Raw genomic sequence first — 25,289 nt, 5'->3', positions numbered from 1 at the left:
CGCCTGGGTGGCTCAGTCAGTTGGGTGTCCAACTTCGCCTCAGGTCATGATCTCATGGTTCATGAGTTTGAGCCCTGCATGGGGCTCTGTGCTGACAGCTCAGAGCTTGGAGCCTGCTTCAGATTCTGTGTCTCATTAGCTCTCCGCCCCTCCCTGCCCTTGTGCTCCATCTCTCCCTCTCAAAAAATAAATGTAAAAATAATAAATAAATTAATTAATTAAATAAAAACAAAAATAGGTAATTATACATGTGGCAGTAAACTCAGGACATCAGTTTTGTAAGTACTTTTTTTTTTTCTAACCGAACTGCTTTTCAGAGATGTTGAGCTAATTTTCATTTCCATTATCAGTACACAGGGCTGTATGATTCTTCCACATTCCCACTGACACAGTGTATTATCAAATAATTTCTCAAAATCGTCAATTTTTATCTTTGCCCTTTTTGCTACATTTAAGGATCTTTTTATAATGGTAATTGTTTTTGTTTCTCTCTCCCATATTTTTAGCTTTCTGAAGCAATGCTGCTATTCTTTCCTAGAATTTTTTTAATTTATTCTTGAGAGAGAGTGAGCACACCTGTGTGCATGCTCGAGGGGGAGAGGGGTGGAGGGAGAGAGAGAAAAAGAGTCTTAAGTAGCCTCCCTGCCCAGCACAGAGCCCGATGCAAGGCTCCACCTCACAACCGTGAGATCGTGACCTGAGCCGAAATCAAGAGTCAGATGCTGAGCCAGCTGAGCCATCCAGGAGCCCCACTCTTCCTACAGTTTTAAACCTTAGGTTGCTTATTATGATGAGCGATCCGACATAATCCAACAGATGCAGTTCTGTGTTCCCCCTTTATCTCTTGACTGTCGCCAACTGTGCCCTCGAAACTTCTCACTAACCTGACTGCTCTACCACGGAGAAATTTTACCTGTTTTGATCTCTACATCAGTGCAGCCACACAGTGTGTACTCTTCTTGTGTCTGGCTTCTTTCCTTTTGCACTGTCATGTTAAGTGTAGCAGTGGTTTATTCCTTCTGTGTACTGGGTAGAGTGCTCTTGTATGAAAAAACCACAGTGTATTTATCCATTCTGGTGTTTGTGTACATTTGGTTTTCCATTTTGGAGCTGTTAACAAACAGTATTGTTTTGAACACACGTACACATCTAGCGTATGCATTAGCAGTAATGTATGTATTTCTGCCGAGCATATATCCTGTGACCCAGCAGTTTATTCTTGATGTGAGGGTATTTCTTTTCTCGTTCCCCTTCAGAAGGGTGCGGTAGCTTGTGAAGGAAAATACCAATCCTTAGTGTGTTACATGTGCCTTCCTTGGAGAAGTCACAAAAGGGAAAATCAATCTCAAAGCTATGAACTCGCAGCTTCAAATAATAACTGCAGTTTAGTGAGTCCTTTCTACATGCTAAGTGTTTCGTGTACATTATTTCATTTAATCCTTACACGAAACTTAAATAGCTACTCTTATTGCCATTTTATAGCTGAGGATACTAAGACTTAGAGGCATTAAATTACCTGTCCACCATCACATGGCCAGTATGTAGCATAATGGTATCTTTGATTCCATAATCTTAACTAATATATTATCCTGCATCTGTAAGTTAAGTGTAGGCATTGAGAGGTTCTAGGATGAGACAACAGCAGAGGAACTACTTCCCTACCCACTTCCTCTCCCCATCAAGCATGAAGAGTGTCACTTTCAGCAACCCTCTTGCTCACAGTCAGCTCACATACCTCAGAGTTTTGAAGCCTGTGGTGAACTTTATTGTTCAGAAAACAAATGACCAAAGTAACACAGGTCACAACTCATTTTTTATTTGAAAACAATGTGTTTTTTCCTCTAGAAAAAACGTAGTGAGATTCCGTGTTACTGGGAGAATCAGCCAATGGGATGCCAGAAGCTGAACTGCGCTTTCCATCACAACAGAGGACGTTACGTTGATGGCCTTTTCCTACCTCCAAGCAAAAGTGAGCTGTGTTTTTAGTTTTAAAAGAATAGTTACTATTTAATGAACACCTGCTGTGTGCAGTATATAGAGTACTTTACATACATGGCCTTTTAGTCCTGCAAGAGAACAGTTTTATTTCCACCTTATAGATGAGGGAGCTGAACTCTTCTTTGAGGTTAAATGACTTATACCTAGATAGCCCTGCTCATAAACCGGTAAGTATCATAAGCTTTTGTCGCCAAAAGCCATGCTGCCTCACAAATGTTTCTCGGCATGACAGTTTAGATTACGATAGCTTCATTTCCCATTTTCTTATCAGACCCAATGAGTTTTCCAAAAGAAACTTGATTCTCCAGGCCAGGGTTCGACAGAACTGGCCCCCCACCTGTTTTATAAAATAACCTTCTATTGGAAGGAAGCCATGCCCATTCATTCAAATATTTTCTATGGCCAGATTTTATGCTCCTGCTGCAGAGTTGAATAGTTGAGACACAGTAGTCTGCAAAGCCTGAAATACTTACTGTCCCAGCTGTTTACAGAAACGGTTTGCCAACCCTGCTTAGGTGATTAAAATTTGATGGCTACACATTTTGGCCCCCATTTAAGAGAAAAAAGTGGCTTTGCTCCTCTCTGGTTTGGTTCAGAAGTGTTATATCTACTATCTCTTATTTGCTGAGCAAAAAGCCTCAAATTTCAGTATTAAAATTAAATGTCTAGAATTTGCAACCAGTTTTATACGTCTAGCCTCCAGATTAGTCTGTGTTTTGAACACCTACTTTGAGTGTGTTTATGTACGGTGAGGAGTTACTAGCTAAAAGCCCTGTTTTCCCTCCCTGGGAGTGTGCAACTTAATTGTGAAAATGGGGAAATCGGGTATAAAAGGACATAAGTGCTCATAAGGAAAATGCACCAAACTTCTATGCGGTTGGAGATTTTTTGATGAAGTGGGACTTTATCTTCTATTTTTAACTTCTGACTGATGTTGTGTATCTAGCTGTGCTCCCCAGTGTGCCTGAGTCACCAGAAGAGGAAGTGAAGGCTAACCAGCTCACAGTTCAACAGAACAAACTGTCTGTCCAGTCTAATCCCTCCCCCCAGCTGCGAAGTGTTATGAAAGTAGAAAGTTCGGAAAATGTTCCCAGCCCCACCCATCCACCAGTTGTAATCAATGCTGCAGATGATGATGAAGATGATGATGGTGAGTTTTCAGCTCTTTCTTTAAGGCAAATAAGTGACTGGGGGTCATTTAGTGAGTTAGAAATCAGAATGAGAGCCTGTTGTTAATTGTACATTTGCCTTACATGTTGATACATAGATCAGTTTTCTGAGGAAGGCGATGAAAGCAAAACGCCCATCCTGCAACCAACTCCCGAAGTTCACAACGGATTACGAGCAGCTTCTGCCCGCAAACCTGGGGTCAGTTTGAAGCAAGGTAAGAAGAGGCCGTCTTGTTGCTGGTGCCTTCTCATGAGTCTTGCAGCACTGTTGAATGTGCCCGAACTCTTTTAAATAACTTGGGAATGGATCACGATCACCGCCACCTCTTTCTCCTCCGCCCCCACTGTACGCACAAGCAGATTTACACATACTTTCTCTTATTTGTCCAGAAAACATTTGCCTGCTTGCTGTGCACAAATAAAACACAGAGGGAGTGAAGTGTTCTTTCCTCATGTGGTTTCTGTTTGGGTTTCTCAGGTGAATGTTTGAATTTTGGAATAAAAACCCTTGAGGAAATTAAGTCAAAGAAAATGAAGGAAAAATCCAAGAAGCAAGGTGGTAAGTCATCAGTTTTGACACGGGTGGTCAGATTTTACTACAGGAGAATAACAAGAACCTTCTGATGAGGACACTTGGCAGCAGCCAGAATGAGCACATGTGGTTTGTTTGAAATAAAGCACAGACTTCTTGAAATCAGGGCGGCTTTTTAACTCAGAGCTAGACGTGGACAACAGTGTACTGGGAAGAACTGCTCTGTCTTGAGAAAGACAACTCCAAAGAATGGCATATAAATCACACTGAGGCGAGAAAAACTTTATTTTGAATTATTTGAATTCTTCTCAGGAGCTGTTGTCTTCTAGAGCTTGCCTCAGCCTGGTTGGCCTATATTTCCAACCCTAAAAACCACAGATCCAGTGTGAAAAGTAGTATTTAGAGAGGATCAAATGGTTGGTTCTAAGTACTCCCTTGCTAAGGCTTGTTCTTGGAGTTGTGTTTAGCCTTCTTGGTAAATAAAAGTAGATTCAGTGCCTGAGTCGCTGGAAACAATTTTATATTTTATTTTTACATTGTGACCAAGGCAGAGAAGAAATAGGGATTCTCTCCCCTCTCTTGCCACACCCTAATTCACCAAAGGCAGCTAGGTTTGCCTCTACAAGACTGGCCCGTAGTCCTCCAGTGGTCTGTGTTGAACTTAACTGGTCACAAAAACAATTTCTTGGCTTGTAATGGCTTTATTTTTTCCTAAATTATTTGCTGCTCTCTGACTTGCTTTATTCAGAAGGTTCTTCCGGAGTTTCCAGTCTTTTACTCGAACCTCAGCCCATTCCTGGTCCTGAAAAAGAGAATGTCCGGACAGTAGTGAGGACAGTAACTCTTTCCAGCAAACAAGGTGAGATATAGGTCGGTCTGGGTTGAGAGTTGTCAGGCTACTACTACCGTATAACTGAGAGAGCTAAGTCCTAGGGTGTAGTGTACCTTGGATGGATTTGCAGGAAGACTTTAGTATGTTGGTCACATATAAGGATGAGAAGAAAAATCAGTGCCTTTGACTCTTACTTATAAAAGGTTAAAATTCTTGTTCAAGCAGCTCTCACATTTATGTATGTTTCATTTTTACATTTACCGTTTACCTGTATCCATTCAACAAATTTATTGACTGCCCATTGTGAGTAAAGAACTATAATAAAATCTTTCAGCTGTAGAAAAATGGAAGTCTTGGGGCGCCTGGGTGGCTCAGTCGGTTAAGCGTCTGATTTCAGCTCAGGTCATGATCTCACAGTCCGTGAGTTCGAGCCCCACGTCGGGCTCTGTGCTGACAGCTCAGAGCCTGGAGCCTGCTTCAAATTCTGTGTCTCCCTCTCTCTCTGCCCCTCCCCTGCTCATGCTCTGTCTCTCTCTGTCTCAAAAATAAATAAAAATATTAAAAAAAAAAAAAAAATGGAAGTCTTTTCTCTTAATAGTTTTAAATGTGGTAAGAGATAATGACTTAAGTAAGTGTAGTGTAGATACATTTAAATGTGCTGTTGAAACAACAAAGAATTAGAAGAAAGAGAGCTCACTTTTTGCTGGTAATCAAAGTTCTGTACAAGGGTTAGCAATGGAGTAGAGTGTGGTTTCATTGAGCATATCGAGGTGCACAAGCAAAAAGAAGAGCTTGGGTTTTATAATCAGTTGGTCAGAACACAGCCTGTGTTCATATGCTTGGCTACTGTTAGAATTAGGACTGTGTTATTAATTCCCTTTGGACTGCGCATTTGGCTATTTAAATTATTATTTAGTAGGGCACCTGGATGGCTTAGTCAGCTAAGCACCCGACTCTTTGTTTTGACTTAGAGGTCATGATCCCATGATTCATGAGTTCGAGCCCCTCATCAGGCACTATGCTGACAGCGCAGTCTGCTTGGGATCCTCTCTCTCTCCCTCTCTCTCTGCCCTTCCCCTGCTCTCACTCTCAAATAAATAAACTTTTTAAAAAATTATTTAAGGGGCGCCTGGGTGGCGCAGTCGGTTAAGCGTCCGACTTCAGCCAGGTCACGATATCGCGGTCCGTGAGTTCGAGCCCCGCGTCGGGCTCTGGGCTGATGGCTCGGAGCCTGGAGCCTGTTTCCGATTCTGTGTCTCCCTCTCTCTCTGCCCCTCCCCCGTTTATGCTCTGTCTCTCTCTGTCCCAAAAATAAATAAACGTTGAAAAAAAAAAAAATTTATAAAAAAAATTATTTAATAGGTTAAATCTTTTTTTCCCAATGAGATATAGTCTTTTTTTTAAATAATTAATTTATTTTTTAATTCCGGTGAGATACAGTCTTAATACTGAGACCTGACTTTCAAGAGACTTCCTGGGTGGACTTATCAGAGCCTATGTTGTAACCCATTATTAGTTACTGAATACAGAAAAATGGACTAATGGTAGAGAAATCCTGTTTTTGCCATTTCAGGAGAAGAACCCTTGGTAAGATTGAGTCTAACCGAGAGACTGGGAAAACGAAAATTTTCAGTAGGTGAGATAAATTTGGGGCAGATCCTTTGTGGTTTTCTGTTTGTGCATTAACATGATATGTCCTCCAGAACTCCCTTTGCATGAACGTCCTGTCAATACTGATTTACTGGTCCTTCTGAATTCTTGGCTGCAAGAACTTACAGAATTTCTTGATGTTTTTCATGTATGCGTTAATACCTTTTATTGATTACAGAAATTTGTAGTGTTACAATTTAGACTATAACCAGCTTTTTAGAAGGTACTGTGTTGAAAAAACAGTAAAGAAGATATCTCTTTGTTTCTATGGACAGATTGGAACTTGAGTTTTTTAGCTAAAAAATACGACTTTTTATTTAAATGTCAGCATACATGTAAACTTTGTGATTTTATGGTTTCACATTTAAATTACAAATGAGAATGGAGAGAAAAATCCTACCTTGTGTCTAGTCTCTCCAGTTTCTAATGGGACCCTGCAAAGATGATACCTTCAGTCGGGCAACCTGAAAAACAACTTTCAGCTGGTGACACGTAGACACCTTGTGTAGAGCAGTACAAGACAGCAAACCAGGGGGCAGGAAACCTGGTTCAGGTCTTGGCTCTATCACTAATTGGTGACTTCAGTAACCTACAGAATCTTTCATAACCTTAGATTTCTTATCTAGAAGAGAGGGCTATTTAGTCTTCAGAGTCTTGAAGTCACAGGAAAATGTAATGATTGCTTTGCTGTTCACCTAATCACCACAGGTGCATTTAACCCCAGATATGCCTAGAATTCAGCAGTTGGCCAAATAAGATTTTTGTTTGTACGTGTTTTTGTTTTTGTTTTTTTTCCCATATTCCTAATTCTGAATTTTGGCCTTAATCAGGGCTTATCATTCAGGGCCATTTGTAGTTTTAGTCTATTATTTGGTAGGTGTTGATTTGTGTGTTCTAATTTTTTGTTCCTTATTTTTTCTTTCTGCTACCTTTGTATTCTCTAACACTGAATTCTAAGGAAGCTAGTGAATGAACACACCATATAAACACAGAAAACTTAACAATTACTCTGTGTTGTCTGTTTGCTTATAGTTCTTTACCTTGTTGAAGATGGATTTAAACTCTTAAACTAAGTTCTGTGTGTTTGTAGGTGGTGACAGCGATCCTCCATTAAAGCGTAGCCTTGCACAGAGGTTAGGGAAGAAAGTTGAAGCTACAGAAACAAACACTGACAAAGCACCAAAGAAAGGTAATACACGTGTGCGTATGTGTGTGTGTGTAATCATGACGCTTCTCTCTTGTAATGTTATCAAGGATGGTTTGTATTTTTTGTGGTTGTTGTTCAGGTAAATCAGATTATCTTGTGTCTGTATTCAACAGCAAACATTTGAGTGTTTACTCTGCTAGATTCTAGGTAGATGCCACTGGATAAAGTAAATACCATCACAGTCCTCAGAAGTTTATAGTATAATGGCAGATGGGAATATTTCTATATATTGTGATAAATTCTGTGACAGAAAAAGTACACGGTGTTGGGCACCTGGGTGCCTCAATCGGTTATGTGTCCGACTCCTGCCTCCCACACACCCCCATATAAAGCTTTTTAAGCCATTGTAGAGCCTGTGGGCTTAGTAGCAATCCATGGGAAGGTTATGAAGGAGAATCAAAAGCTCAGATACGCATTTTAGAACCATCACCCTGCCTAAAATATGGAGAAAGATTAGAAGGAGATAAGAATGCTGTCCAGAATATTAGTTAGCAGGATGTTAAAATAATCTGGAGGAGAGGAGTTAGTGGCATAGATATAGTGGTCCTGGAAGTTGGTACGGAGAGATATGGACTAACTTGAGGATGTTTGGGAGTTAGAGTGATTACCTAGTTGAAGTTCTATTTATGGAAAGAAATCAAGGTTGGAATTTTTTTTTCCTTTTATGACTTAGCAATGAAACACTGGTGTTAATTACTAAAAAAAAAAAAATCTTTTTTTTATTGTGTTTAGTTTTAACTTCTCTCTCTTTTTTTAATGTTTATTTTTGAGAGAGAGAGAGAGCATGAGCAGGGAGGGGCAGAGAGAAAAAGGGACAGGAAATGTGTAGTGGGCTCTGCAATGACAGCACAGAGCCTGATGCGGGGCTTGAACTCAACGAACCGCAAGACCATGACCTGAGCCAAAGTTGGACGCTTAACCAACTGAGCCACCCAGGTGCCCTCCAAGAGGCTTTGATGGGTAGCTGTTCTTATTTAGAGTCTTCCTTGCATTCTCAGAGCGAGTAGAAGTTATTCTTTTTCTATGCAGCTATACCCTTTTTCTCCTGGCCTATTGATCATATTGAAAATTTTCATAACTAAGAAGCCTATTTTAAAATAGATTTGAGGGGCACCTGGGTGGCTCAGTCATTTGAGCATCCAACTTCAGCTCAGGTCATAATCTCACTATCCATGAGTTTGAGACCCCCGCCGGGCTCTGTGCTGACAGCTCAGAGCCTGGAGCCTGCTTCGGATTCTGTGTCTCCCTCTCTTTCTGCCCCTCCCCCACTCATGCCCTCTCTCTCTCTCTCTCTCTCTCTCTGTCAGAAATAAATAAACATTAAAAAAAACTTTTTTTTTTTTTTAAATAAGTAAAATACTGGGGCGCCTGGGTGGCGCAGTTGGTTAAGCGTCCGACTTCAGCCAGGTCACGATCTCGCGGTCCATGAGTTCGAGCCCTGCATCAGGCTCTGGGCTGATGGTTCAGAGCCTGGAGCCTGTTTCCGATTCTGTGTCTCCCTCTCTCTCTGCCCCTCCCCCGTTCATGCTCTGTCTCTCTCTGTCTCAAAAATAAATAAAACGTTGAAAAATAAATAAATAAATAAATAAATAAATAAATAAATAAAATTTAAAAAAATAAAATAAATAAGTAAAATAGATTTGAGGGATGGGAGCCTTTTGATGCCACTAAGACTTTAGAAGGCTGTACAATAACAAAATTATTTCCCTGAATTCAGTAGTTTTTGCTTTTCAGATCTAAGAAAAAATTTTTTTAAGCTTTCTGGAATACTCTAGGGAATTCATGATTCACATAGGTCTGTTTTGTGGAAAAGAAAAATTTTAAGATCTTAAGAGGGTTTTTTTGTTTGTTTTTTAAGAATTTGCATTAGAAGAGAAGCATAAGCCCAATTTGTAAACTTTGGGGGGAAAAGTTCTGGGGCACCTGGGTGGCTCAGTCAGGTGTCCAACTCTTGATTTCAGCTCTGGTAATGATCCCAACATCATGGGATCAAGCCCTGTGTCAGGCTCTGCATGGAGAATGGAGCCTGCTTAAGATTCTCTCTCCCTCTTGCCCACTCACGTGCACATGCTCTCTCTCTAAATTAAAAAATAATAGTAATAATAATAATGAAGAAAGTCTGGGTTCAACTTTTTTTTTCTTTTTTCTTTACAGTTCACGTTTCCAAGTCTCTGAAGGAGCGATTAGGCATGTCAGCTGGTCCAAACAGTGAGGAGGCAGCAGGTAAGTAAACTCTAAAACCAGCTTCTGTTATTTTTTTTTCCTTGCCGTAACAATCTAAGTAATTAATTACTCACTGGTATGAATCCTCTTCTTAAAAGATGGCAAAATCATTAGTTCACCATAGCATTAGTAATAAGAAACTGGAAACCACCTAAATAGCCAACAAAAAGAAATCCAGTTCAATTAAGGTAGTTATGTACTAACGTAATTATTGTCATAAGTCATGTTTTAACAATAATGATGTGGAAAATTTCTCACATTATATTGAATGAAGAAAGGTTACAAAAGAACACGTAGTGCTTTTGACTTTTTGATGTAGGGTAAGAACCTTATTTTAAGGGAGTGATGAAATTTATTTTCTTATTCTAGAAACTTATTCTCGGGAGTAGCATCCATATATATGAGATGACTCCAGTTTTGTAAAGATAAAAGTATATGCCTACAAAGAACACTGCAAAAAATACACCAAAATATTAACATTTGTTTTATTTGGGTGTTGAGGTCTTAAGTATTTTAATTTTCTTCCTTATATTGAGATTTTAATTTTTAAGTAATCTCTACACCCAACATGGGACTCAAACCCACAACCCTGAGATCAAGACACACATGCTTCACTAGCTGAGCCACCCGTAATTTTTAAACCTTTTAAATTTGAAAGTCTAACTACTTAGCATATACATGTATACAGTTTAATGAATAGTAAAATGAACATGTACTCTAGTCCTTCAGCTTTTTTATACATTGCTAGATTCAGTTTGATGTTTGGTTGTTTTTTTTTTGTTTGTTTCTTTTTTTTTTAAGTACTGTCTGTACCCAAAGTCGGGCTCAAACTCTCAACCCAGAGAGCAGGAGTTGCACACTCTACTGACTGAGTCAGCCAGGCGCTCCTCACTTTGATGCTTTTTAGTTTTTATATCTGTTTATGAATCGTGTTGGCATGTGCTCTTTTTTCATACTGTCTTCATCTGGTTTGTGTGTTAAGATTTTGCCAGCATCATAAAAAGGGAGTCTGATGTCAAACATTATTACCCTTGTAAAGAACCTGAATTTATTCTTCAGAAACTTTTAGTTGGGATTTTCTTTACCCTTTCCTACTATGCTGTGACTTTAGTACGGTGGCTCTAAACGTGGAACTTTTTGTTCATTCAGACCAGTATTCAGGTGGGCCCTTCAAATCTAAGGACTTACCTTTTTTTAGTTCTAGAAAACATTCTTCCAATTTCTTTGAGTATTCCTTTCCCACCCTTCTTTTTAGTTTTTTCTTTGTGGAATTCTTACTAGACAGAGGTTGGAACTTTTGGACATAGGCTTCTCATGTGTTTTAATCTTGTCTTCATATTCTCCATTCCTTTGGGTTTTGGGGTTTTGCCTCACCTTCTATGGTCTTTGCTTGGCTTTATTTTCTAGGTCAGGAATATAGTAAATATTTTAGGCTTTGCAAAGGTTTGTGGTCTCCATTGCAACTACTCCACCCTGCCGTTGTGGTGTGAAAGCAGCCTTGTACAATATGTAAATGCGTCCGTGCAGCTATGTTCTAATAAAGTTGTATTTATAAAATTGAGATCATGGCCACATTGGGCCCAGCAACTATAGTTTGTTAAACCTGTTCTAGATGGCTGATTTTTGACCAGGTTGGTGGGTTTTTTTTTTTATTAGTTCCTTCTGTTGGATTTATTTTTGCACTTGTGTTTTTGTTTTCCAAGACCCTTTTTTGTTCTCTGATTTCTCCGTCTTTTACAGCCTGATTTCAGGCTGCTCTGGAGTTTCTAATTTGAACCTTTTAAAAAATGTGTGAGTATATTATTTGGTCATCTTCATCGCTTCTCTCTGTTTTGGTTCACTGTTTTTTTTTAATTTATTCTTTTAATTTTAGAGAGTGCACAAGCAGAGAGAGGAGAGAGGAAGAGAGAATCTTAAGCAGGCTCCACGCTCAGTGCAGAGCCAGACATAGGGCTCTGTCCCCCAACGCTGGGATCGTGACCTAAGTCCAAATCAAGAGTCAGACACTCAACCAACTGAGCCATCCACCCAGGCGTCTCTGGTTCACTTTTAATGTTACTGCTTTTTCATAGCTGTAAGTTCCTAGCCTGGGTTTCCTGTGTGGGTTCTAACCAACTTGTCCTCAGGTGATCCTCCCTCCTGACTGGGAGACACAAGTAAGGTCCGCCTAAGTGGGGAAGGTGTACTGAAAGGCAGTTGTGTGGGTTGCAGGCTAGAAGACTGGGGGCTCATACCATTGCCACAGTAAGAAGTTTCTTTACTTTCAGAGCACAGCCACTTTCTTTCCTTCCCTAGCTGTACTTTTTCTTCTTGTCCCCTGTTCTTTTTCTGCTTGTCATTTGTTTCATCTTCTCCCTTCAGCCCCGACCTCCTAATGTGCTCCCCTCCCCAGCGGATTCTCCTCGTTTTAGGGAGCAGTTCTCAGGAGAAGGTCATGACTGGTCCAGCTGTTCTATAAGTCATCCTTAAATTTCTTTTTTCCTTTTTTTTTTTTTAAGTTTCATCATGAAAGTGCCTTTTTTTTTTTTTTAAGTTTATTTATTTTGAGAGAGAGAGCGTGTGAGCGTGAAAGCAGGAGGGTTAGAGAGGGAGAGACAGAATCCCAAGTAGACTTCGCACTGTCAGCACAGAGCCCAATGTGGGGCTCAATCTCACAAGCCTTGAGATGATGACCTGAGCTGAAACCAAGAGTCGGATGCTTAACTGACTAAGCCATCCAGGTGCCTCCCATCCTTACGTTTCTACCCACTGTTGCTTTTCCTGCTAGTTTGGCGGGTTTTCTTTGGCGGGTTTCTGCTGGGAAGAACAGATCTCACTCCTACAGGTTTTTTTTTGTTCTTTTTCTGTTTTTCTGTAAATTCAGACAGCTGCTGTCTTATCTCAGAAATCCCTCAAGATTTCTGCCGGTGGTAGCCTTGTTTTCCAGCACTGTGGATTTCTTCTACTTTTATTATCTTCTCTGTCGTTTTGATAAAATGTTGGTAGAGTGGGGAAACAAGGTCTTCATGTCCCCGTTCACGCGCTCCCTTGGAGTGGTAATTCTGAGATCAGCCCACTGTCTTCAAATGGAAGAATTTGTATTCGAGAAACCTAAGGAAGTGATTCAGTATCTGTTTGAGTGCTGTCTATGTACAGCTACTGTACTGACATATTTCAGATAACTAAATATAGCCCCTTTTCATGAAGTATCTATCTGGTGTGGTTGGAAATACACACACTTGAAGTACTGTGTGAGCAGTGCTATGATCAGAGAAATCAGCTAGATTGGAGGGTGTCAGGTTCTAAACTGAACTCAGTTAAAACTAACTAGGCAGCAGGAGAATGAGACCAGTAGGGAATATTCTGTGTAGAAGGGACGGCACATTCAAAGGTTCAAAAGGTGAAACCAAGTGTGATGTGTTCAAGGTTGTTAAAGGATATTTTTGGGTTTTGATCTTGCATGAAGAGCTGTCATTCACTTATCAAATGTGTGTGTACAGTCTCCAAATTTTCCTACATTACATCATTCTTTATTTTAGCCCTTCAGTAGTGAGGACAGGCATATCTGTCAGTGTGAATTTGCTCTTCAAACAGATGTAAAATGATGAATGTGTCATTAAAAATAGCTCTTCGGGGGCATGCCACTCTCTGAGCCTTTCCCATTTCTCTTCTGTCTTGGACCCGTCTCACCTCCTTTTCATCCTTCACATATCACTTAAATATTACTTCCTCTGAAAAGCTTCCCTTCACCGGTTCCTGGACAGAGGTTGGGGTTCTTGCTGTCTGTTCCTATGTATTAGCATCATACTTCCTGTATCGGATTATCATTGTTGGGGCGCCTGGCTGGCTAAGTCCTTAGGGGAGGGAGTGTGACTCTTGATCTCAGGGTCATGAGTTCAAGCCCCCGTGTTAGGTGTAGAGCTTACTTAAAAAACAACAACATATCACAACGTTATTATCACACTTTGTTGTTGCCTGTTTGGTCTCTCAGAGTTTAAATCACATGTGGGTAGATACTGTGTTTTGCTTACCGTTCTTTTTCTAGCACGGTGTCCAGCACATGTTTAGATTTATAAATGAATGGAAGAATTAGTTCATTACTAGTTTGGTGAGATTTACAATGACAGATTTCTCCAGCTAGTAAGTGGCTTTGAGGTTCTTCGGGAATAAGCTTCTGAATAGAACTCTAACAAATCAGTAATTTTTGCCACCTGAGAGTTTTCCTTGAGGGCCACTTCCTGAAACTTGGAGTATTCTGAAACTGAAAATGAGACTAATAATACTTTGATCATTTTGATTACCTGCCTAAATGATACTACTCTATTAGGACTCTGTCCTGATCCAAGAACAGAAAGATCTTAAGTTGTTAAGAGATAAACTCCAAATACAGTGACTTGTTTTTTCCCCCATGAAAACAGAGAGAGTTACTAAAGTTGGTGAGATTCACGTGAAGACATTAGAAGAAATTCTTCTTGAAAAAGCTAGTCAGAAACGTGGAGAATTACAACCTAAACTCAAGACAGACGGACCTTCAAAAGTTGATGATTCTACTTTAGGAACAAGAAGCCCCTCCACTATCCGAATCAAAACCTTCTCTGAGGTCTTGGCAGAAAAGAAACATCGGCAGCAGGAAGCAGAGAGACAAAAAAACAAAAAGGATATAACTTGCATCAAGCTGAAGGCCGACAGCGAAATTAAAAAAACGGTGGTTTTGCCACCTCTAGTCATCAGCAAAGTAACGTCGGAGGAGCCCGCAGGGAGAACCAAGTCCATGCAGGAAGTGCACATCAAGACGCTGGAGGAGATTAAACAGGAGAAGGCGCTGCGCGGGCAGCAGAGCTCAGAGAGCAGCATTGGTTCCCAGCAGCAACCCGAGGCCACCCCCGGGGCAAGGCGGCTTCTCCGAATCACAAAAAAACCAGGTAAAGACAGGTTCGGTCTGTGGTGCCATTTCCCCATTTCCCCAAGTCGTGTGTCAGAGGGCGGTGGTGCACGCTGTGTTCGTAGGAGTTCTGCCAGAACTGTACTCGGATAACTTTGAAGACCACTGGATCCGATGAAGTTAAGCTGTTTCTTTACAGGAGCGCTCTGTAGACCTTTGATATTTTAACAGGCATTTCTAAGCTTTATGAGGACGATGGGCTTTATCTACAATTTTAGTTGTCCTATCTTATCTTTATTTTTATGAAGAAAAGTTTTGCTTTAATCTGTTACTGAAGTTGCAGCCTAAGTGAGAGAATTGATGATGTGTTTAATGTGAATATAGGTATAAAAGAAGAGAAGAAACTTCAAGAAGGAAGTGAAGTGGTTTCTCAGAGCACTGTTACTAGAACAGAGGCTAAAGAGGTGAGTTTATTTTAGATCATTGTATAGTTTTGTTCATGGCAAGCAAAGGCCAAATGAATGGTAAAATGTGCCTTTTAGTTTTAGCATAATAAATTTCTGTGTAACATTTCACTGATAAGTTAGGGAAACAAGCTTTCACTGTGCTTATAATTTTCTGTGAGAGTTTTCTGTACTTCTGTGTATCTCCGTGTTCTCTACCCCTTTAAAGTTGTTTTTAATTGGCCGCTTAATATTTTTTTAATGTTTATTTTGAGAGAGAGTGTGGGAGAGCTCACACAAGCGGGGGAGGTGGGGCGGGTAGAGGATCTGACACTGGCTCCATGCTGAAAGCAGAGAGCCTAATGAGGGGCTCTCACTCATGAACTGCAAGATCACGACCTGAGCCAAAGTCAGATGCTTGACCAACAGAGCCACATGCACCCCCATTTAATATTTAAAAAAAATTTTTTTTAATGTTTATTTTTGAGAGAGAGAGAGTGTGATCTGGGGAGGGGCAGAGAGAGAGAGAGAGAGAGAGAGAAATAGAATCTGAAGCAGGCTCCAGGCTCTGAGCTGTCAGCACAGAGCCCGGTGCAGGGCTCGAACCCACAAACCATGAGATCATGACCTGAACCGAAGTCGGGCGCCTAACTGACTGAGCCACCCATTTAATATTTTTTAAATTAAGCATAACATCACCCATTGTACAAAACTTGGGAACTTTTATTTTTTTAATAAAGAATAATGCTTATAATTCCACAACTCAGATGTAGTAACCATTAGGTTTCTTCATGGATTTCTTGCAAGCCTTTTGTTTATATACACATGTATATGTGAACTTGTTCAGTGTTTAACTCATGTTTAGAAAATGGTTGAGGGGCTCCTGGGTGGCTCAGTTGGTTAAGCATCTGACTCTTGATTTTGGCTCAGGTCACATGATCTCACAGTTTATGGGTCTGAGCCCCGCATTGGACTGACAGCACAGAACTTGCTTGGAATTCTCTGTCTCTCTCTCTGTCTCTGTCTCTCTCTCTCTCTCTGTCTCTCTTGCCCGTCCCCCACTCTCTCTGTTTCTCAAAAATAAACATTAAAAAAATAAAGTAATTGAGAACTCTACAGTGTATCATTTTGCAGCCTGCTTTAATTATGCTGTATTCATAATTCTTCAAGACATTAGTTGGCCACATAATGTTCCATTATGTCAATATAGTCTGTTTCTGGACATGTAGATGTAGTTTTATACAGTTGAGAGGATGAATATCATTGAACATAAATCTTTGTGCCAGTGTCTGATTAGGAGGCGTTTGTAGTTGACTTAGGGTCAAGAGCATCTATCCTATAACATTGGGGTTTTTGTTGTTCCGCACATTTTTTTTTTTAATGTTTGTTCATTTTGAGAAAGAGCATGCAGACACATGCACGGGGGAGGGACAGAGAGAGGGGGAGAGAGAGAATCCCAATCAGGTTCCGTGCTGTCAGCACAGAGTCCGATGCAGGGCCTAGTCCCACCAATCAGGAAATCATGACCTGAGTGGAAATCAAGAGTCGGTCGCTTAACTGACTGAGCCACCCAGGTGCCCCTTGTTCCATGTATCTTTAATGTTCATCTTCAGCTTGGCATTTTCCGTTTAATATCAGCTCTTGTGTTCTAGATCACGTCAAACTCTGCTAGACTTAGAGGTCAGCCTAGTAACTTAAAAATAAGATTTTCTTAATTGAAATAAAATTGACATAGTATTGGGGCGCCTGGGTGGCGCAGTCGGTTAAGCGTCCGACTTCAGCCAGGTCACGATCTCGCGGTCCATGAGTTTGAGCCCCGCGTCAGGCTCTGGGCTGATGGCTCGGAGCCTGGAGCCTGTTTCCGATTCTGTGTCTCCCTCTCTCTCTGCCCCTCCCCCGTTCATGCTCTGTCTCTCTCTGTCCCAAAAATAAATAAACGTTGAAAAAAAATTAAAAAAAAAAAAAATTGACATAGTATTATATTAGTTTCAGCTTTAGTTTTTTTCTTTGAAACAAGTTTTTTGTTTTGTTTTTTTTAAAGATTTAAATTTTGGGGTGCCTGGGTGGCTCAGTTGGATCTGGCTCTTGGGCATGAGTTCAAGCCTCACGTTGGGCTCTGTGCTGGGTGTGAAGCCTACTTTTAGATAGATAGATAGATAGATAGATAGATAGATAGATAGATAGATAGATAAAGATTTTATTTTTAAGTAACCTGTATACCCAATGTGGGGCTCAAACTCACAGCCCTGAGATCAAGAGTTGCATGTTCTACTAGCTGAGCCAGCCAGGTGCCCTAAGTTTTTTGTTTTTTGTTTTTGTTTTTGTTTTTGTTTTTGTTTTTGAGATCTAAAGAAAGCCTGGTAACTTACAAATAATAATTATCGTACAGATTGTTGGGGGTACTAAGTTTTCAAATCTGTCATTTAAATTTATCCACAGGCTTCAGAAGAGACCACGGGAGTTGGCATCCCTAAAATTCAAGCCAAGAGATGTGAGACCATGAGAGAGAAGCACATGCAGAAACAATTGGAGAGGGGAACGACGCAGAAGGAAAAATCAGTTTTGACACCCCTTCGGGGAGATGTAGACTCCTGCAACACTCAGGTAGCAGAGAAGGCCCTGCTCGCGGCTGCGCCAGGCATCACACGGCACCTGACAAAGCGGCTGCCCACAAAGTCGTCCCAAAAAGCAGAGGTAGAAACCTCAGGAATTGGGGACTCAATATTGAATGTGAAATGTGCAGCACAGACCTTGGAAAAAAGGGGTAAAGGTGAGTGGTTTTGCTAAAGTGTGTTGCTTTAGGATTTCACAATTGCCGAGTTTCTAGTAACTCCTGGCAACAGTTGAGTCAGATTCCGGTTGTGTTGTATGCTGGTCACGCAGGTGGAGAGTAGGATTTTTGATAATTCTATTTAAAATAAAGACAAAACTAGACGAGTTCCTTTCTCAGAATTTAAAGTTGCTGTTAGAGGTGCCTGACTCAGTCGGTTGAGCGGTCGACTTCGACTCAGGCCGTGATCTCACGGGCTGTGGGTTCGAGCCCCACATTGGGCTCCATGCTGACAGCGCAGAGTCTGCTTGAGATTCTCTCTCTCTCAAAATCAGTTAATAAACTGAAAAAAAAAAAAAAAAAGGAGAGAAAGAGCTTTGTCTAAAGCTCGCTTCGGCAGCACGTAACTAAAATTGGGACGCTGCAGAGAAGACTGTCATGGCCCCCAGGCAAGGATGGCATGCAGATTCGTGAAGGATTGCATATTTTTATTTTTATTTATTTATTTATTTATTTTTTTATTTTTTTTAATTTGTGTTTTAACGTTTATTTATTTTTGAGACAGGGAGAGACAGAGCATGAACGAGGGAGGGGCAGAGAGAGAGGGAGACAGAATCGGAAGCAGGCTCCAGGCTCTGAGCCATCAGCCCAGAGCCCGACGCGGGGCTCGAACTCACAGACCCTGAGATCGTGACCTGAGCTGAAGTCGGACGCTTAACCGACTGAGCCACCCAGGCGCCCCGGATTGCATATTTTTTTTTTTTTAAATTTTTTTTTTTTTCAACATTTATTTATTTTTGCGACAGAGAGAGACAGAGCATGAACGGGGGAGGGGCAGAGAGAGAGGGAGACACAGAATCGGAAATAGGCTCCAGGCTCCGAGCCATCAGCCCAGAGCCCGACGCGGGGCTCGAACTCCCGGACCGCGAGATCGTGACCTGGCTGAAGTCGGACGCTTAACCGACTGCGCCACCCAGGCGCCCCACCGGATTGCATATTTTTAAACAAGTCATGGGACGTAACGTACCATAGTTAACTACTACTGTGTTGCAGGGGCACCTGGGTGGCTCAGGTGGCTAAGCGTCCAACTTCAGCTCAGGTCATGATCTCACGATTCATGGGTTCGAACCCCGCAAAGGGCTCCCTGCTGACAGCCTGGAGCCCGCTTCAGGTTCTGTGTCTCCGTCTCTCTCCGCCCCTCCCCCACTTTTACTCTCTCTCTTAAAAAATGAATAAACGTTAGAAAACAAAATTTAAAAAACACAACAACCGTATTGCATATTTGAAAGTTGCTAGGAGAGTAGATCCTAAAAGTTCTCACACACAAAAAATTGTAACTGTGTATGTACTAAGTAGACTTAACCATGGCCGTCATCCGATCACAGTATATTGAATCATTATGTTGTATGACTTAAGCTAATATAATGTTAATATGTCAGTTACATCTCCCTGGGGGAAAAAGCTTTCTGTGGTGCATCTTTCCTCTGGTTTTGAAGAAGGAAAACACCAGGGAATGGAAGAACAGCAAATTCAAGAGCCACTGGAAGGGATTATTTGAGTATACATCTACATTATGCCCACATGTATAGTGCAGATCGTTCATGGATTGTTTTCATTTTTGGGCTGTGTGTGTTATTTCCAGTATTGTGAAGGAAGGTCGATATTCTAAATTATTCTCCATGTGAAAGAGGAATTATTCTAGCTCTTAATCAGATATTTTCTGTCCCTTGTAGCTAAACCCAAAGTCAACGTGAAGCCATCTGTCGTTAAAGTGGTCTCATCCCCCAAGTTGGCCCCCAAACGCAAGGCGGCGGAGGTGCACCCTGCTGTCATCGCGGCTGTGAGGCCACTCGGCTCCAGCAGCGTCCTACAGGAAAGCCCCACCAGGAGAGCAGCTGTGGTAAGCGTAGATCCAGCTAGATGCTGCTGTGAGCGGTGTGGGAGGAAGGCCGGGAGAGGAGCTCTGCCAGCTCCCTGCCTCTGTGCCGCTTCTGCCGTTGCCTCCGCATCTTGGTAGTTTAGGTTGTTACCGTAGTCTCCATCTACAAGCACACCTTTGTGGGGTGGCAGAGTGGGATTTTTTTTTTAAAGCAAATTCTTGGGCAGCAAGATATTTTGCCTATTTCGGCACTCAATCTTGGGACTGTTTATTCTTGGATTTCCAGAATAATAACCAAGATTCTGAGAAAGTGGCAAAAGAACATGAGTATGTTCAAATAAAAAAAGCCTACCTCCCACTGAATCGCCTTACTTTTCCTTTTGTAGGCTGTCGTCCCACTCCTCTCTGAGGACAAGTCAGTCGCTCTGCCTGAGACAGAAAAACCCAGAGACAGGTAATACTTGCGATTCTTCCTAAGCAGACTTCAGGCCGCTCTTATTTATGCTCTGGAGAATAACACTGCTTAATAAACATTTGAACATTGCTGATTTGGCCACGTCTAAGTAAATGTAAGCTTCCAGTTAATCGGAAGAAAACATGATACTCGGGGTTGCTGTTCTCCTTTGGTGCCATTGTTTATATATTGACTGTATTATTTTTTTTTTTTTTGATGTTTTAAATATCTGTTTGAATTCCGCTTCTTTAAAGGATGAAAATGCTTTGTCCTAAATCAGTAAAACAGTTCTGTGTTACGTTTTTTATCAGAAACAGCTCTTTGCTAACTCTTTGTGTTCCTGAGACATTCAGTGGGTGGGACCATTGAATGGTGGGACCATTCAGCCAACCCCTGACAAGGCAGTTTTCTAATAATCTTTTGGGTTTTTTTCTTACAGTCTTGCGCTGCCTCCGGTCCAGTCCTCTTCCGATCCCTCCCCACCGGAAGTATCTGGCCCTTCTTCATCCCAGGTGGCTACGAAAACTCGCCGACTCAGCTCTGCCTCAACAGGAAAGCCCCCGCTTTCAGTGGAGGATGATTTTGAGAAACTAATATGGGAGATTTCAGGAGGCAAATTAGAAGCTGAGATTGACTTGGATCCTGGGAAAGATGAAGATGACCTTCTGCTTGAGCTGTCAGAGATGATCGATAGCTGAAGGCGGTAGAACACTTAAAACAAAAAAAAACACAAAAAACAAAAAACTGGACTTAGTTTCATCTATTATAACATTTACCCAAGATGATCATTTCTTTAGTCTAGAATTTGCCCCGTATCAGAAGTATACCTCCGAATTACCTGTCCTGGATTCCTTGGGGTCAGATTTTTAAAGTCCCTTGATAACCATTGTCCATTCGATGCCATTGTCTAGCATCTATAAGAAAAATGTCTTGTCTTACACCTCTCCACAAAAAAACTGAGAGGGAGATCCAAGTCGAAGGGTGCGAGAGAACTTAGTGACTCCTTGAGGTGTTTGTCAGTTTGGGCTTTTTTCCCCTTTGCTGTATATTTCTTTTATGTCTTGTCTTAATGTACTTAATGTTACCTGAGTTTGAAAAGGATGAAGACAGCTGCTGCCATTAAGGACCAAATTTCACACTACCACTAAACAAAAAACCCACTCAGTCTGTGTTAAATTGTATGTCTTTTTAAAGGTATTTGGAGATCCAACTAAGCTTTAGAGAGGGCTGAGCAGCTCAGAAAGCTTGTAATCTGGACATAACTTTTTCAACCTGATTTTCATGCTTCTGCTGCTCTGTAAGCCTCTAAAGAGCAATAGCTAATTTATTATTACTGTAATTTTTTAAGGCTTTAAAGTGCCTCAGGGGTCCTCTGAAACTAATTTTCTATTTCTGGGATTCCCTGGATTCTTAACGAGAGATGGTGACAGAATGATTAGAGGAATTCTTTTTTTAGCATGAAAGTTGTCCCTTCTCTTCTTCAGTACTTGCCTCCTACTGGCATTGAATTATCACAGGGATAAAAATTGGTTAATTTTTTATTTCTAACTCTCCCAGCAAACTCGTCTCGCCCAGTATTTATTTGGTACTCGTTAACCGCCAGGGGGAAAAAAATGGAACTCCTCCAAGCTGCCAATATTTATCTACGAACTGTAGCAGTGTGCCGAACCGTACTGTAGCAGGGATTATTGAGATGCTCTGGGGGTGTATTGTATACCTTCCAGTTCTCTTCATTTCGGAATTGAATTTTCTTTTCTTGATGTCGGTCTCCTTCGTATCACCTCAAGGTTTAGACGTGTGAAGGAACAAGCGTGATGGGGAGAAGAGTCTTAAGAGGAGACATGTTGTACATAATCGGAAGGAAGAGGAAAGGAGGACTTGTCCATTTTGATACTTTGCTGTGGGTGGCCAGTTTGTTTCTCATAGGGAAATCTGACCCACCTGTCGTGTTGGCTCCTAAGGAACTGCTGTTGTAAGCGGCTCATCGAGAGTTGAACTTCATGTAGCCTTGTTGGGAATATGGAAAAGGAAGAAAGCCACAGGACTGCCCATTCAGTCTTGGGAAGATCTGGATGATTCTGCACAAGCAAAAATGACTTGAAACTTATGTATAGACACCTCTCTACCAATCCTTCTTCAGCTGACTGAATGTTGTATAATAGCCCTTCTCCAAAGCAGGGGTGGAATGTTCTGGTTTCACCACAGATTTTCTACTCACTTCATTTTTGGAATCAGCTTAAAGATTCCAGGTCCCTTTTGTATATAACCTTTATTCTTTTGCTTTTTTAAAAATAATTTTGTTTCATATTTAAAGTCCTTGTATTAGTCAGTGATTCATGTTCAGCATTATTTGAACCATTTGCCATTACAAGAAAGAGAAATACTTATTTGTGTTTTAAATAAAGCCGGTGTAGGAAAGTCTGGACCTTGTGAGTCAAGCGGTCATACATCACTTCAGCCTAGGGTCTGTCTCGACAGGGTCCCCAGTCACAACGTCGTTGGCCTCTTGTTTAAATGCTCCAATTTCACAGATGACTGTGTTGCTTTAGAAAACTCTCACAAGGACGTATTGCCAAACTTCCCCACAAGTATGCTCAGTTTTAGCTGCATAGGGTTTCCCAACATTAATTGAATTGAGTTCCATTATCATTGTAACTCAAATAATGCCGTTTGTTTTTTTTTAAAGAGAGGGTTTAGAAATGATCTTAAATGGGTTCCATTAAGAATTTTCGAGCATGAGAAAAAAATTTTTTTCAAGCATGAGGTCCTAAAAATTTCAGACAAGTTTTTTCATATAATATTCCAATTTTTTGGTCAAGGGAATACACATAAGTTTGTTACCAGAGAACATAGATTTTTTTCTAATAGTCTAAAAGTAGTTCCAACAAGTCCAATCAACTTTTCACAAATAGCAAACAGATTGTGTGTTGAGGTTCGAGTGATGATGGTTTGCAGTTTTAACAGAAGAGGGCCCAAATGTTGCAGAGTTTGGCCACAGCCAGAAATTTCAAGATGGGCCCCACCCATCTGACTTCATTTAACCTTAATTACCCCGTTAAGGGCCTGTCTCCAACTACAGTCACATTCTGAGCTGCCGTTGGGGAGTGGGTGGAGCTTCAACATAGGAGTTTCAGGGGGCACGCTTCAGCCCGTGACAAAAGGCATAAAATAAGTGGCCAGATGAATGAAAAAGCTCTTGAGCCGTATCAGGGGCTGCTGATCTTTGCTAGACTGCCCCTGGCTTTGCAACCCCACTCTTAGGAATGCTCACTCGTCCTAGTCATTCAGCAAGCTGTGAGGCTTCTGGTGGAGACGCAGGGAAGTTGAGTTGAGAGGAAGGATGCTGTTGACTATTGAGGCCTGGAGCTGACTCTTCACTCGGTGTGTTTCTCTGGACCAGTGTTTCTCAAGCCCACTTTGCAGACACTTGGGGAGCGTTGTGAAAATCTTAGCGTTTTCCAACATTACGATTAGCTGTAATTGAAAACATTAGTTGTAATTTAAAAAGGGAAACAGGTTTCATAGTACTTTCCACTATTTAATGAATTGATGGAGTTGGTGATAAAGTTGACCCTTGGACAACACTGGTTTGAACTGCACAGGCCCACTTACACGTGCATTCTTTTTTTTTTTTTTTTTGAGTTGACAGCGAAAGCTACGTGGCATTTATTTACAGATGCCCACCCCGGTCTTCAAGGGACCCATGAGAAGGCCACTGATGCAGAGATTGAACCTGCTGCCCTTCCTGGGGAGGCCTCCGGGGCCCTCCGTGGCCTCGGGGAGCCCCAGAACTGGGCAGGGTGGCTGGTCGCCCTGTGTCCCTACAAGGTAGTCAGGTTGAGCAGGGGGCCGCTAGCAGGCAGGAGGCTGGGCTGAGGCAGAGGCCCAAAGGGCAAGGATGTTACTGCATAGGAGCCCTGGCCAGAGTCCTCTGTGCACTGGGCTCGGGGAGGCAGCTGCTGGTGGCCACGGGCCCGTGGTACACACCTCCAGGCGGTTGGGGCAGATGTATTGTGCACTCAGGCCCTTGTGGCCACCCACAGGCCCCCCACCCCACCCAACCACCACCGCCAGTGGCTACCCCTGTAAACCAAGGCCACCAGGCTGCAGAATATCACTATACCGAGGCCAGCCTGCCACCACCCTATCCCCTTCTAGCCTAGCCAGCCTATACTCTGGGTTTTTTCAGTGAATGTATGCACAGTACTGTAAGTGTATTTTCTCTTTCTGGTGACTTTCTTCTTTTTTTCTTTCTTACAACTTGCCTAACATCTCCTTTTCTCCAGCTTATTTTAAGAATTCAGTATATAATACATAAAACAGAGAAAATATGTGTTAATAGACTGTTCACGTTATCAGCAAAGCTTCCCGTCGACAGCAGGCTACTAGTAGTTAAGCTTCAGGGGAGTAAAAAGTTATACACAGAGTTTTCACTGCACAGTGGGGCTGAGGTGTTGGCACCTCTAACTCTGACATTGTTCAAGTATCAACTGTATATCCATTTACAATTACCAAAATTGAAAACGTATTAAGGGTATACAATAAAAAATTCTCCTTCCTACTCCTGCCCCAGCTACCCAGTTCTCCTCCAAAACCAACGTTATCATTTGGTATTTTTCTAGAGAGATCTTAGGTATATATATATATATATATATATATATATATATATATATATATGCAAACACATTTACATACAGTATCACAGTATCGTTTAAATCCATGATCTGCACCTTATTATATTTTTTCCTATGAAGTTTTAAATTATGAATTACAAATTCGTGACAAATCCTGTTTCATCTACGCCCATACCCACTATCCACCCCTTATTCTGGGCCCCAGGGCTGAGACTAAGATGAGGCAGGTAAGGTGCCTGGGCGCAATTTAAGGAGGTGCTCGCTCCCAGGGTTATATTTGCATGTGTGAGTGTGAATCCTTAAATGTTTCTCCTTAGGGGCACCTGGCTCCCTCGGTTGGTAGAGCATGTGACTCTTGATCTTGGGGTTGTTTGAGCCCCACATTGAGGGCAGTGTTTACAAAATAATAATAATTGATTACTTTTGCTCCTTAGGCTTACCCCATCTGAGATTCAGCTCTGCTCACTCCATGGGATTATCATTTTTCTTTAATGTTTATTTTTGAGAGGGAGTGAGAGAGCGAGTGCAGAAGGGGCAGAGAGAGAGAGGGAGCGAGAGAATCCCAAGCGGGCTCTGTCCTGTCAACCCAGAGCCGGACGCAGGGCTCAAACCCACGAACCGCAAGATCATGACCTGA

The 25,289-nt window shown here is 41.6% G+C and overlaps 1 protein-coding gene and 1 non-coding gene across 2 annotated transcripts in view; both read left to right on the top strand.

Moving 5' to 3' along the window:
- Nucleotides 1–22,443, top strand: part of ZC3H11A (zinc finger CCCH-type containing 11A) — a 29,964-nt gene extending 7,521 nt beyond the window's left edge. Inside the window, exons 3-16 of the mRNA XM_025920991.2 lie at nt 1,846–1,969; nt 2,945–3,148; nt 3,266–3,382; nt 3,646–3,726; nt 4,448–4,558; nt 6,105–6,167; nt 7,272–7,370; nt 9,543–9,611; nt 14,009–14,512; nt 14,857–14,936; nt 17,355–17,685; nt 19,419–19,585; nt 19,951–20,018; nt 20,458–22,443. Of these exons, the coding sequence (XP_025776776.1) occupies nt 1,846–1,969; nt 2,945–3,148; nt 3,266–3,382; nt 3,646–3,726; nt 4,448–4,558; nt 6,105–6,167; nt 7,272–7,370; nt 9,543–9,611; nt 14,009–14,512; nt 14,857–14,936; nt 17,355–17,685; nt 19,419–19,585; nt 19,951–20,018; nt 20,458–20,716 (2,277 nt within the window). The 3' untranslated portion in view covers nt 20,717–22,443. The remainder of the gene's footprint in view (nt 1–1,845; nt 1,970–2,944; nt 3,149–3,265; nt 3,383–3,645; nt 3,727–4,447; nt 4,559–6,104; nt 6,168–7,271; nt 7,371–9,542; nt 9,612–14,008; nt 14,513–14,856; nt 14,937–17,354; nt 17,686–19,418; nt 19,586–19,950; nt 20,019–20,457) is intronic.
- LOC147572524 (U6 spliceosomal RNA) lies at nt 18,071–18,175 on the top strand. Its single transcript, XR_015246470.1, has one exon. It is a non-coding gene; the product is annotated as a U6 spliceosomal RNA (small nuclear RNA).
- Nucleotides 22,444–25,289: the final 2,846 nt, after the last annotated feature.

Source organism: Puma concolor, chromosome E4 (genome assembly GCF_028749965.1).
Source record: "Puma concolor isolate L17-30 chromosome E4, mPumCon1.1.hap2, whole genome shotgun sequence".
Lineage (NCBI taxonomy): Eukaryota > Metazoa > Chordata > Mammalia > Carnivora > Felidae > Puma > Puma concolor.
This window is presented reverse-complemented; position numbering and strand designations above follow the sequence as displayed.